The following is a 14334-nucleotide window of genomic DNA, read 5'->3' as shown; positions in this document are numbered from 1 at the left end:
GGTCATGGTGTTTATCACAGCAATAGAAAATTAAGTAAGACAACCATCTTTTTTTTTTTTTTTGGTTTTTCGAGACAGGGTCTTCTCTGTGTAGCTTTGCGCCTTTCCTAGATTTCACTCTGTAGACCAGGCTGACCTTGAACTCACAGAGATCTGCCTGGCTCTGCAGTGCTTCCCAAGTGCTGGGATTAAAGGTCTGTGCCACCACCGCCCGGCCAACAGCCATCTTTTATGAGCAGGTTTGGTATGGACATTGGAGTGCATACATGCCTTCATAGCCATGTACATGTTGGGTTGCTATATACAATCCCAGAGATGGGTTGCATGGTGTGATTCAATCACTTTTTTCCTTCTTAGAGCTTATGTGTGTCAAGAGTTGAATAGGAAAGTCTTTTTAAATGATAAAAGGGTTAGGGAAGGGGTGCTGCTCCTGTGTTACCTCAAGGCCTCACACTGGTGGTGTGGTTCTCAGGTTTGCAGTATACACTGAGTGGAACAGCTTGAGATTTTACTGGTCTTGGACTGGAAATAGTGCACATTACTTCTGCTCATGTCTATAAATGAAATTGTCTACAATGTCTACATAGTCTACATCAAGTTCAAGACATGCTTAGAAATGTAAACTGGCTTTACATTCAAGAGGAAAGGGAGGTGGCTAGACAATATCTCCTTCACTCATCTAGAGCCCTGTGTCCCTCCAAAGACATAGGGAGCACTTCTTTCAGTCCATATTGACTGTCATTTATCTGTCATATAGTAAGTCATACCACTTGTCATATAGTTGTCATATAGCAGGCTATAAAGGGAGCCTTTCTTTCAGTTCATGTAGACTGGCATATGGTCTGTCAGCTCTAAAGGGCACTCCAGACACAGACACTCAGCAGGGACACCTGAAGCCGCATTCTCCCATCAGATTTTACAAAAATCCAGAGCAGAACAACAAAACAAACCCAGTTGTTTAACCTTTTTAACTTCCTAGAAATAAGGAAACACTCTGAGTTTTAAAAATAAGAAACAAATTCATAATTCATTAATCATGTAGAAAGTAATGAAATTACAACCAACTGTATGTTTTAGAGATATTTATAATTCTAACTTTATTTTTTTAAAGGAAAAGTGGTAACTTATATCCCACCTTAAAAAAAGTATAGAATACTACATTCCCAAGTACTTTAATATCTTGCATTTTTAAACTCTATGCACCATGGCACTGTGAAGCCTTTCTTTTTGTTAGTAATACATTTCTTAGCAATTGTCTACTCTGCTCTTGATGTTTCTAAGCCAATTGAAATTTAAATTTAGTTGGATAGTTGTTTCTTTGTGAAATTGTCTTTATTGAATCAAAGTAATATAAAGCTGACGTACTGTAAAATGAACTGGTAGTATTGGTTGGATAGATATATGTGAAGAGTATTATGAATGCTTTGGATTGTTAAAATTTTGATTCTTTTCTCTTGATCCAGATGGAAGGAAGAAGAATGTGTCCTTTAAAAGGGAGGTCAATGTCTACTGAGAAAATCTGTGAGTGTAACTGTCTGGTAACTTTGTTATTTTAGAAAAGAAAGAGGTAGAAATCAAATTTTAAAGGTTTTAAAGATTTTTTTACCAGCAAACATATATTTAATAGATATTTTAGAATAGACTATAGTACAGTTGATTCCTTAAAATAGCTTTTTTCTTTTACAAAGTAGTCATGATGAACACATACAAATGTACAGTTTCACAGTTTTGTACTCAACTGTAGCTTGAGACAATACGAACTGTACTTTAGAAAATGTCCCCTGTTGCATTTCCTACCATGGTCCCTAGAGGTCACTAGTGTCCTGTTTTTGTTTTTTTTTCTCCCCACCAGGTATTATGTTTTGAGGTTCAACCATTTCAGTATTATTATTTTTTTATGCTATCCAGAATTCTTTACACCAACATGCTATAATTGATTCATGCATCCTTTGGCAGCAGATACTTGCATTGTGTTCAGTATTCATCCTTGGCTATTCTGACCATTCTTGACATCTCTGGAACTCACATATGAAAGTTCTTGGGTGTATTTCTAGGAATAGAACCACCTTTCCCATGGTGCATATTTATTACCTTCCTAAGGGAATGCACACTTGTTTTCTACAGCCGATGGCTACTCTAGGCAGCAGGCAAAAGCCACATATTCCCTGTCCTATGTGGGTCTTTGTCATTATTTAAACCTAATGACTCATGGCAGTTTTAAGATTTTACTTCTCTGGTTACTAGTTAGAACTTGGTTTTGTTCATGTTGTCTTTTGTTTTTGGAGACAAGGTCTCACTGTAGTCCATGGTCACTCTGCCTCGGCCTCCCCACAGCTGGAGGACGGTTGCTGGAGAACATGCTGCGCTGCCTAGTGCTGTTTGTAAGACACTCACTTCTCATTAAGGAATGTGTCTTTAATAGTTGACATCTGTCGACATCCGTTATGCTCTAAGTGTCTTTTATTAGGCTTGCATACTAACTGTTGATAAGCTTGTATATGCCAGTGCTTCATAGCTGAGTGACTTTTTGTCCATGAAAGTTTATAACTAGTAGGCATGTCTTAGGTCTTTGGTCCCAGCACAGCTCTTCCGGTTAGCTGGTCTGCTAGGATACTTAGAAACCTTTGCCAACTTTTACAATTTTTATAAACTTACTTACTTTTAAATTATCGTGAAAATGGAGCCAGGTGTGGTGGTATTTCCTTGAATCCCAGCACTCAGGAGGCAGAGGGAGGCGGGTCTCTTTGAGTTTGAGTTCAGCCTGGTCTACAGAGTGACAGCCAGAGCTATGTAGTGTGACTCTGTCTCAAAAAAAAAAAACAAACAAAATCAATAGGTTTTCTTATGGTATTATCAGACACTTTTAAAAAAAAAAATTAAAATAATTTTAGCCAGGCAGTGGTGGCAAATGCCTTTAATCCCAGCACTTGGGAGGCAGAGGCAGGTGGATCTCTGTGAGTTCGAGGCCATCCTAGACTACAGAGTGAGATACAGGACAGGCCCCAAAAATTCACAGAGAAACCTTGTCTTGAAAAACATCAACAACAAAATATAACTTACTTTTTCTTTTTATTACAGTTTCCCCTTCCTCTATTCATCCAGTTCCTCCCCACATCCCCCTCCAATCCAGATCCATCTCTTTCTGTCTCCTTAGAAAACAAACAGGCTTCTAAAGACTAATAATATAATATAATGAAATACAATATAACATAAAATAAAAACTAACACATCAGAATAGGCCGAAACAGACAAGCAGAAGGAAGAGAGCACAAGAGATGGAGACCACTTGTTCCCAGTCAGGAACTCCAGAAAAACACTAAACTGGAGGCCTTGGATATATACAAAGGACCTGTAGGGTAGAAAGATCGAAGAAAACAATATTTAAAAATAAAACAAAAGATAAAAAATAAGATAATTTTTAATAAAAAGTAAAGCCCTGACTTAACATTTTGAGACAAGGAACCTCCAAAGATGCCCTTGAGTTCATTGTCTGTGTCCACTTCTCCTGTCAACTCTAGGGCCCCATCTGGTGCAGTTTCTTCATTTACTTCTTAAGTCTCTGTGAGTTAATGTGTGCTGATCATGTTGATTTAGGAGGCCTTGTTTTCTTGGTGTCCTCGGTCCCCTCAGTCCCCTATGGCTGTCACACTTCTACCTCCTCTCCCATGGGGTTCCCTGAGCCCTGAAAGGAGGTGTTTACTGGGTTGGACATACTGGATTCCTTTCTGGCTCACTTTCATTTTTGTATTCTCTCATGAAATGCATTCTTTCCTTTATTCTTATGGATGGCATTGGGTTTTTTTTTTAATTCTTTTTACTTTAATTTTTTTGCATTACTGGCTTGGTTTTCATGAGTTATCTTTGTGCTTATCTTGAAATGTTATTTCTCCGCCAGTTTTAAGAAATCTTTCTGAGTATAGTAATTCTGGTTGACAGTTACTTTCCAAGTTGACAAGTGATGTGCTATTAGTCTGCTCTTTCTGCCTTTGTGTATAAGTTGGTATTTTTCTCTTACAGCTTTTAATGTTGTTTGTGTTGTTAACACCCTCACTGTGCTACACCATGGGGAGGTTCTTCTCTGTCCATGACTATTTGGAGCCTTAACACTCATCCCCATCCATTCCTTTCTCGGGGTTTAGTAATTGTTCTGCTATAACTTTTTTTTTGAACAAATCATAAATGCCTTCATTACTTCTTCTACCTCATGGATTCTTGGGTTTTACCTCTTGAACATGTCCCAGATTCTTGAACATTTGGTCATATTCACTTTCCTTTTTCTTTGTATGTATCCTAGTTCACTTTGTCTGAACTTGTTCTCCATCTCTGAAATTCTCTTTGTGTAGTCTTATCTGTTGAAGATTCCCTCTGTGCTATGTGATTTATTGGTTCTTTTATTTCCAAATTTTCTATTTTTTTTTAAATTTCCATTTCCTGGCTGAAGTTTTCTTCTGTTTTTTTACAATTTTGCCTCTAAATTACTGATTGTTTGGTCTACTTTGGTAATTTTCCTTCTTTCCTAGTCTGAGGTTGTTTGCTTACTTCATTTATTTAGTGTGAGTTCTGGGGAGTTGTCTTCACTTGGCTTTACATTGCCTACTGCTGTTTAGGGGGGGTTGGCTGCAGTAAATCTGCAGGGGTATGACAGCAGTCCAGTGTCAGCTTGTACTAGAAACCTGTGTGGCCCATTGCCCCTGAAATTCAGAGACAGGTGCACTAGAGTAGCGTGTGGGGAAAATTTAGTTTAGAGTTTTTAGAGCAAAGAGGTTTTTGGTTTTGTTTTGTTTTGTAGAAATGAGAAGGTAAGTGTAAGTGTAAAATATGTGCCAAGTAGGTGTAGAGAAAGAACGGCCAGAGCAGTCTTTCCTGGGTCATACAAGTTAAAACACAACAAGGGAACAAAGGACAGAAATGTAAATGCTTAAAAGATGAAATTTCAGAAGTGCATGACCTGCATGACTCTAGGGACTGTCCTAACTGGTCAACGAGAATGAAGAAATGACTGACGGACATACAGAAAAGCTGGGGTTGGTGCACTGTACACTCCGATGGAGTATACACCAACAGTAACCTGGAAACCAGCATGGCTTTTATACATCTGAATCGAGGAGGCAGGTCTGTCCAATTTTAGCAGAAGGTCTCTGTGGGGAGATATCAGGAGGAAGATGTTCTGTACACACTGTCAGTACTGCACACAGACCAGGAGAAGGCTTGCCATGTCCACGGGTCTGAGGCACTGGAGTCCTGACATGGCTGTGCTCATGCCAACCACATGTATGTCCTTGGGACTTCATCCGTTCCTTACAGATTCACTCAGGGGTTCTGTGCATTATTCTGATGGCCATGACACAGGTAAACAGAGGCTGGCAGGCCTTCCACACCTGCTCAGAACCTCAGCTCAGAGAGTTACATTTGTGTGCAGGTGCATAAGTTATCAGAGATAGGGTCATAGCTTCGTTTTTTGTTGTCACACCCTTCATATACTGTTATGGGTAAGGTCCCTGGGACAGACAGGCTTCTTCCTTCTGGTGTCTGCTTACAGCACCTGTGGACTTGCTGAACCCCAGGAGGAGAAAGCCTTAGAGTACACTGTTCGGAATCATATCAAGCTTTTCCTTTCCTTCAGTTTTCTTTTTCATCAGAAATAACCGCCCTCATCAGAAATTTCAGTAAGTTTGGTGCATTTTATAAAGTGCTGTTCATTATGTTAGTGGAACTTACATGTGTCTACTTTGCTAGAGTGTGAGTGGTACCCTCCTTCATGAATGGAAGTTTTATTTCAGATCTAGAGTCTTCACAGAGCAGCCAGTCTGCCAGCTACTCTCCACGGCCGACAGAGAGCACTTTCAGCTCAAGTTCTGACTTGGTAAGCCCCTCCTTTTAAGATTGTTAATATATGCTGAATTAATTTAAAATTGTTTTTTTTTCTCTTTTTACATTGAGAAGAGTTGAGCCAATAGTGGAAATAAAAGGTACATAAACAAAAACAATTTTGAAAGTTAAAAAACTTTTTAAATGTAAAAATGTCAGAAATGTAAACCAAAGTAAAACCAGTATTTGAGCATTAGTGATACATGTTTACAGAGATAATGAATATATTCTTATAAAAGCTTCTTATCAGGATATATAAATATATACACACTCACAAGAATATATTCATTATCTCTGTAAATATATATTACTAATGCTCAAAGACTCTCCTGACTATATTGGCAAAATTTGTTAGTCACTTTCCTCTGTGTCCTGTGGGATGACTGGCAGTTTCTTCTGTGAAGCAGAAACCCTGAAGGACCATCCCACCTTTTGGCAAAGTTCAGTAGTCACTTTCCTGTGGCTCCAGTTTATAACAACATACTGTCAATCAGTCTAGGCAAGAGCAGCTTCTTGCCCAAATGGCTAGCCTTGCCACATTGAAAGCAAACTTCATAAGGAGTTTCTTGAGTGCCCACATATCTGAAGTAAATTGTGGAGCAACCAGGAGCAGATGTGTCTCATTGTCATGAAAAGCCCTAAGTTAACAAAACATTTTAAATGCCACATTCTGGGTCTTTAAAAGGTTTGAAAACCATCTATTTATCTAAAATATATCTCTATATGATTTGGAAAGCATACCTAACATATCTATAATTTTTATTGTTATAAATTACTAACCACTAACCTATGTTTCCTGATTATCCTATAATAGTTTACAATAATAGCTTTAAGAAACTAGAACTTTACCCTACATTTCCAAATGAACTGCATAGGCACAATACCTCAAACAAAAATAGAAACATACATACAATATGTTATAACAAAAATAACCTTAAATTTTTATCAATATACAAAAATCCTTTAAAGAAGAGTAGAAACATATACACAGTGTATTATAACAAAATTACCTTAATTTTCTATCAATATACAGAAGTCCTTTAAAGAAGAGCAGAAACAGATATATGGTATAATGAAAATAACTTTAAATTTCTATCAATATACCAAAATCCCTGCCAATGCAAAATATCTGAGACTAACGTCTTTTTATCCTATATTCTGCTAAAATATAACAGACATTCATAACTCACCAAATAACCAAAGACCACCCACACCTCCCAACTCTTGGGAATGTGGACATCATTTTCTCCAAACTGCTTCCTGTTGTCTGTGGGCAAAGGACATCTTTTTTAGGGGTTCCTGAGAAAATTTGAGATAATGGCTAAGTCCTGGGAAGACCAGCTACAACCTTTGTTGATATCACCTGTACAAGGTTCAGGAGGTCTCCCTTGATCAAACCTCATCCATATTATTCTGAAGGAATCCACAACCTCTTGTCTCCTGTGGGAACAAAACCCCAAAGCATTTTTATTTCCATTTGATAAATATATTTTTTGACTTTTTTAAAGTTAAGATATCCTTAAAGTATCTAGGTTGGTTCAATTTAGCAGTCCCGTTCACAATCCCATGTCTCTCAGCATGTTTGTCAGCTTTCAAAAAAAATTTCAAAATCAATACAACACTACATAAGATCTAGACTCTCTGTGTATTTCCTATCTTATGTGGCTTTTTTCTTTTATATTACTTTTATTTTCCCCTTAAAGACTTTATTTTTTTTAATTATTTCTTTCTGTGACTGTCTATACCCATTTTCCTTTATTTCTTTATCCTATGCACAATGTAAAACACACTGGAATCTGTTTAGAGGTTTTTCCATCTGGACTTCTCTTACTGTGTTATCTTTTAGCTTTTTTTGACTGTGTGAGCAAACTTTAGACTGCTAAGGTACACCTGGATCCTCCACACAGCTCTCTTGGCTGGCTCTGCTTGCTTCTTGGTTCCTGAGAGCCAAACCTAAAGCTTGCATCCTGGTCAGAAGTTCATCTTACCAGGAACTGCATTCAACCTTCCTAGAGCTTTATAATGCTGACACTTGTGCTGTAGCAGGCATTTTTACTTAGTTTTTTGGTTTCTATTTCACGTACTGGCTGCTCAAGGGCCCACCAGCACACAGAAACACTTAAAGCAGCTGTACCCTCCTTTTTTCAAGCTTTCTCAGGCATTATGGAAATTTGAGCACCACATTGGTAAGCCAAAATGTTGTTGGATCTTCTTTTACTCTAGCCCCATGTTGGGTTCCAAAATGTTGTTCGTTATTTTTTGTCTCTTTACTCTTTGGGGGCCCCACCACCCAGGTCCCAAATAAATCACATGGAACCTTATTCTTACTTATAAATGCCTGGCCTTAGCTTGGCTTGTTCTTAGTCAGCTTTCCTTAACTTAAATTATCCTATCTCTCTTTAGCCTTGGGGCTTTTATCTTTCTCTTTTCCCTTTTCTTTCCTTCTTACTCCATGTCTGGCTGGGTAGCTGGGTAGCTAGGTGGCTGGCGCCTGAAGTCCTCCTCCTTCCTCTCTCATTCCTTCTCCCTCTTCTCCCAGATTTCTCCTTCTATATATTCCGCCTGACAGCCCTGCCTATCCTTTCTCCTGCCTTGCTATTGGCCATTCAGCTCTTTATTAGACCATTAGGTGTTTTAGTCAGGACAGTAACACAGCTTCACAGAGTTACACAAATGCAACATAAACAAATGTAACACACCTTAAAATAATATCTCCAACAGGACCCTATTCTATGCTTCCACTTGTTTGTTCTTAAATGACTGTGGTTGCTTCTCAAAAGATCTTAGTATTTTTGCCCCAACTTCTTCTCTGAGTAGCAAAGTTCATGACTTTCTAAGAACACAAATTTAATCATGTTAATCTCAGTGTGTTCCTGCTTTACTTACCCATCTAAACTCTTTACAGCATCTCCTGACTCTGTGAAAACTGGCTCCTGAGTATTCTCCCTTTCTTGTCATGACTTACACATACTGGTTTTCCAGTTTCATCTCTGCTTTGGTTTTATGAGGACCCAACTGACAATTGTTGGCCCTAATTCCTGAGCTAATGGAGTCCTAATCAGACAGTCCTTTCCTACACTTGTATCTCGCAGAGTACTGCCTGTTTTCTTCACCATTTCCTGAGGTCTTTGATCCATTCTTTTATAGATTTTGCTTCTTGGGTCTCATCTTAGTTGTGTTTCAAGCATCAGTATTTTTTTTCAGTGAGTTCTTCGATGGCTCCCTAGTCTAAATGAGGCCTCATAGCTACATTTGCAAAGTGCTTTATTCTTCTTCTTCATAATACTTCCTCATTTTCTTCAGGTGTATGATTATTTGATGAATTTCATTTTTGCCTATGTAATACAAGCCTAAGAAAGCAGCAGCTGTGCGCTTCCATCTGAGCGCAGATGTCACTCATGTTTAATAGATGGGATGCACAGGACTCTCCAGTTTGTGCTTAACTAACTTCAGCTTGGCTCCTTTTGCTTCCCAGTGTCAGTCAGATAAAGTCTAGATCTAATTTTAGTTTGTCATTCAAACTTTCTCTGCTTTCCAGCTTGAATAGTCAATATGTATTTTATTTTTCTTCACCATAGGAGTAACTGCAATGCTAATTTCATACATTCATGGCATGTATTCTACTACTGAGCTACAATCCCAGCAAACAATATATTTTAATTACAATATCCATATGGTATTTTCATAAATTTATTTATAAAGTTGAGAAATGGAAGTCAGCAAAGTTTGTCCCTTTATGTAACAGTTGGAGTATTTATTGTAACCACTCAATTTATAGCAATCTGATACCTTTGTTTTCTCCTTAAGTGTCTTTTGTGGGATGAGTTAATAACAGTTATATAACTGACTATTTCACTTAAGGAGCCAATGAATGAATGAGGGTATACTTATTAGCTGCTCCCTGGGAACATATTACTTCTCTGCCCCTTTTAAGTAGTTGAAGAGTGCTGTGGGATGATGAGGCCTGTGACTGCAGCACTGACAAGACAAGGTAGTTCTTCTCTTCTGCATTTTGATTGCAGTGACAATTGTTAGTATTGCTATTTTGAACTCATAGCTTTCTGGGAGCTGTGGGAGAGTCTCTGACTATCTTTGATAATATATCTGCTTTGATTTGTAATTTATCAAGCAAGCTTTCTTCAGTTTTCAGAAACTTCCTATCCTGTGAATTTAAAGACTATTTTGAAAAGGCCATTTTTCAATTTACCATAGATTGATTTCATTTCTTTCAGATATCTGAAGATGAAGATCAGCTACAGCAGCAAATTGAAGATTCAAATAAGAAAGCCACAGAGACAACTGATAACTTAGAAAAAGGGGAAGATCATCTAGATGACATAATTGTAAAAGACAGTGTCAAAATTCATAACCAGAATGATAACATTCACCAGTCTTCAGTGAAAAATGATGCTGATCAATGTCCAGAGTCTCAGTGCAATTCAGAGCACGTATCACAAAAGCAAACCAATAATGACTGTGTGCTTCCGGCTGGGAGATGTGACGTAGGGGTGCAGACAGAGAAAGAGCTGGGTCTGGGGAAAACAGCAGAGGCTGCCGTACAGTGTACCATCCTTTGCCAATGCTCATGTCAAAGTTGGCCTGACGTTCCTGTAGAAGAGGAGCCTTCCCTTCAGGAGGCTGGCGGCTGCAGTGAAGATATTATGGCAGATACCACGGGAGGGCAGGAGACACAGATAGAGAACTCACTTGAAATCTCCGTTTAGAATGCAGGGTTTCATTTAACCTTGGAAGGCAAAAGGAAATGTTTAATCTTCATTAACATGATAAGTAATGAGAAAATGAGGCTGAGCATAAAGGCGAGTTTCTAAGTTCTACTGTTTCTATGCAAATGTAATATTTCTGTTTTTATTATTTTATGTAGGCATTTCTTTAATAGCCTTATTTGTAGAAATTTGCATATATTCTGCATTTTCAATATATATGTTGCCATTCTCATGTTTACTCATCCTTATTTGGATTAAAAATATGCACAAATTCTTTATTTCTGTTGATGATCACTCTAAATCTTGATAAGTTAAATTGTTCAACAAATGTTCTTTTTAAAAATGTTAGCCATGCCAGCCAGGGTGGTCTTCAACCTTCACGCTCCCTCTTCTTCTCCAAATCCAATCCCCTGTCTGTGCCATAGCTCTTACAGACCACCAGCTGCAGCTTCCCCTTCCTCTATGCCCTCATCTCCAGAAGACCACACAGATCTCCAGCCTTTCTCACCACACCATCCTCTTGTCTCAGCTCCCAGCTTCTTTAGGCACTCCCTTTTGGAACCAGAGGCCACACAGGCCAGGGAAGCAGGGAGATGATCTTCAGGTCTTCACTCTCCTTCCCTTGCTATAAATCCAGCCTGCAGACTCATCCCCAGCCTCTGCAGCAGACTGTCAGCTGTGGGTGCTCCTCTCTCTCAGCCCCCATTTCCAGGAGACTAAGCAGATCCTAGTTGCACAACCTGCTTTCCTCCTTCCGGTGGACCTCCTCAGCCCCTGCCTGCAAGCCAGTCTCCCTCCCTAAGTGTCAGTTTCCATTACTGAGGAACACATTCTATCTGGACTCCTCCCCGCAATGGCCACACTTACCAGGATCCCAGACGCATTCCCTACAACCCACAGCCCGTATACCTTACTAAGAACCAGAAGGAGCAACAGGAACTAAGGAGAAAAATACCCAACCAAAAAAGACAAGACCAGATATCAGCACCTAGAATTACAGCCACCCCAAACCCAGATGCCTAGACACCAGCATAAAAACACAACCAATAAGAGCCAGGGCAACATGTCTCCACTAGAGCCCAGCAGTAGGCCCTGAGAAATAATCTTGCAGGACTTTCAAGATCAACCTTATGTACTAAGAAGACCCATCTCAGTAATGCAGAGATGGTCTTGGTGGACAATTTTTGAACCCTATCTGGGCTCCACTGAGCTATGGAGAACAGGGCAGCAGGAACAATTGTCTCAGAGTTCAGAGACTTCTCATCCATAGCCTTTCCTAGGCATTTGCCCAGAAGTTCTTTTTGGAAAGCAGTATCTCAAGCTTTGTAAAAATTTGTTGTGTTTACCTCAGCTGAAGTTTTCAAGTTAGGTTTTACAGCATTGAGGAAGCTTTTCAGGTTTCCAGTCTGGCATAGAAGCAGCTTAGCAGTTACGTTCTGCCTTTAAAAATCACAAGCTGAACTCAATGAACATCAGGAGCTCTTGTGTATATGAGGTACGGTCATAGGAAAACCAACTAGAGTGATATCCCAGATACAGAGAATCACAGTGTACTGGATCAGAAACCTCTGAAGGAAGCAGTGTCTGAGTGTGTATCCCTATGCTGTAATTGGACACGGATCGTAGTGTGGAAAACTGTGAGGGAAAACCCTCCAGGAACCCATTTTAATGAGGATCCTCCTCTGATCTCCAGGAATTTTGAGTTTCGCTTCTACATAGTATACTAGCTATGAGGGAAGAACTGGCAATGGTGATATTTTTGAATTATGACAGAACATTCTCTTTAACATGGCCCACTGTCAGGAGAAACTGTTTACAGGAGCCTAACTGCCTCCAACCTCAGCCTGCAATTTTCCACATTGGGGGTGGGAAATACACAGTTCAGCCCTATCATCCCATCACACAATTTAGTCCCATGTATAGGAGTGGGGGAGGCAAAGAGGCACCTGTGAGCACCATCAAGTCCTGGTCCAGCAGCACACACACACTAAAAGACCGAGACCTAATTGTATACCCTTTATACCACTTCATTAGTTTCTTTTACCTGGTATATCATGTTTGGTAAACAAAGTAAAACAAGACACCCCCCCCCCACACACACACACAAATAAACCTTAGAAGGCACTAGACATGTTGGCTAATAAAATTAATATAAAATATATTATCTATATATATATTATATATTATATACACTTATTGTGTGTATATATATATACACACACAATAAGTGCTATAATCCCAGTATTCTGAATGCAGCGCCTTAGACCGCTCGGCCATCCTGACGGCAATCCCAGTATTCTAAGAGTAAAGGCACACAGGCACACAGCCTACAGTTTGGAGGTAGCCTGAGATACTTGGTAAACTGTTTCAACAAAGCAAGGTCCAGAGACCAACCAGTTCCCAAATCATGACACAGAGACTTGTTATTAGTTTTGAATGCTCATCCTAGCTTGGGCTCCTTTCTGGCTAGCTCTTTTAACTTTGATTAACCTGTTTCTCTTTATCTACCTTTTGCCTTCCGGGCTTGTTACCTTCCTTCCTTCTGCCCATCTTACTGTCACTGCTTCTCTATGTCTGCCTGGCGGTGTCTGCCTCGCTTCTTGCCCTGGACATGCCCCTCGTTCTCTCCTCCTCCTCCTCGAGCTCTTTCCTTTCTTCTTTTCCCTCTCGAGTCTAGATTTCTCCCATTTCTTCTCTCTACCCGCCAGCCCCACCTATCCTTTCTCCTGCCTAGCATCATTCTGCTTTTTATTAGACGAACCAGGTGCCTTGAATAGGCAAGGTGAAACAGGCACAACACAGCTTTCCATAATTAAACACACATCCTTATATCATCAAACAAATGCAGCATAAACAAAAGCAACACACCTTTATACAGTCAAAGTAATAGTCCACAGCAAAAACAAATGTAATCATCTTTGCCTAGTTCAAATAATATTCCACAACAGAGACACTTATCTATCATGCATTAGACCTTAGATTCAATACACAGGACCCCCTCTTACCTAAATAGATTTTATTTATTTAAATTAGATGTTAATATAGACATATGACATACTAAAAGGCAAGCAACAAGAACAAAATAGTTTCAAGTTAGAGTCAGAGCAGGCGTCAGAACCGGACTCCAATAAATTAAAGACATCAGAATGACAAAATTCAGAATTTAAAATGTGTTGTTATTAGTATGCAAAGAGCTATGGTGGAAAGAGTAAACAAACTGATAGTGGTTAGTGCCTAAGCACAGATGGCAATTCTCAGAATGCCTTAAATGACACCCTTTAAAACTACTCACTGAATGAAGACTGGCTTTGGTGGACACAATAGCAGATTGGACACAGGTCATCTAAGAATCTCCGAGCTTGAGACTTCCAAACAAAACAGAAAATGAAAAAGGATTGAGGAAAATAGGACAGAATGAATATCTGGGAGTTGTGGAACAGGTATTTAAGGTTTAATGTATCAATAATGGGAAGCCCATAAGAAGAAGCAAGAAAGAACTGAAGAAATATTTGAAGGAATAATGTGACTTGGAATTTCCTAATGTCCCAAAACAAGCCATCAATCCAGAGAACAGCAGGCAGGATAAACACAAAACAAACACAACCCCTCCCCACATTCCAGTATATCATATTTTAACTAGAACAAACACAGAGCCAAAGGAAAAGTCGTCCAATTATATTGGAACAAACTCTTCATCGAAAACCTTAAAAGCCTACAAAAAAAAATGGAGGGAATTTTAGTT

The 14334-nt window shown here is 39.2% G+C and overlaps 1 protein-coding gene across 1 annotated transcript in view; it reads left to right on the top strand.

Moving 5' to 3' along the window:
- Window positions 1-10870, top strand: part of C20H12orf40 (chromosome 20 C12orf40 homolog) — a 28935-nt gene extending 18065 nt beyond the window's left edge. The window contains exons 9-11 of the mRNA XM_037197434.1: window positions 1464-1521; window positions 5781-5863; window positions 10101-10870. Coding sequence (XP_037053329.1) covers window positions 1464-1521; window positions 5781-5863; window positions 10101-10592 — 633 coding nt within the window. The 3' untranslated portion in view covers window positions 10593-10870. The remainder of the gene's footprint in view (window positions 1-1463; window positions 1522-5780; window positions 5864-10100) is intronic.
- Window positions 10871-14334: the final 3464 nt, after the last annotated feature.

Source organism: Peromyscus leucopus, chromosome 20 (assembly GCF_004664715.2).
Source record: "Peromyscus leucopus breed LL Stock chromosome 20, UCI_PerLeu_2.1, whole genome shotgun sequence".
NCBI lineage: Eukaryota > Metazoa > Chordata > Mammalia > Rodentia > Cricetidae > Peromyscus > Peromyscus leucopus.
The sequence above is the reverse complement of the archived record's forward strand: the minus strand, read 5'-3'. Positions and strand labels throughout refer to the sequence as shown.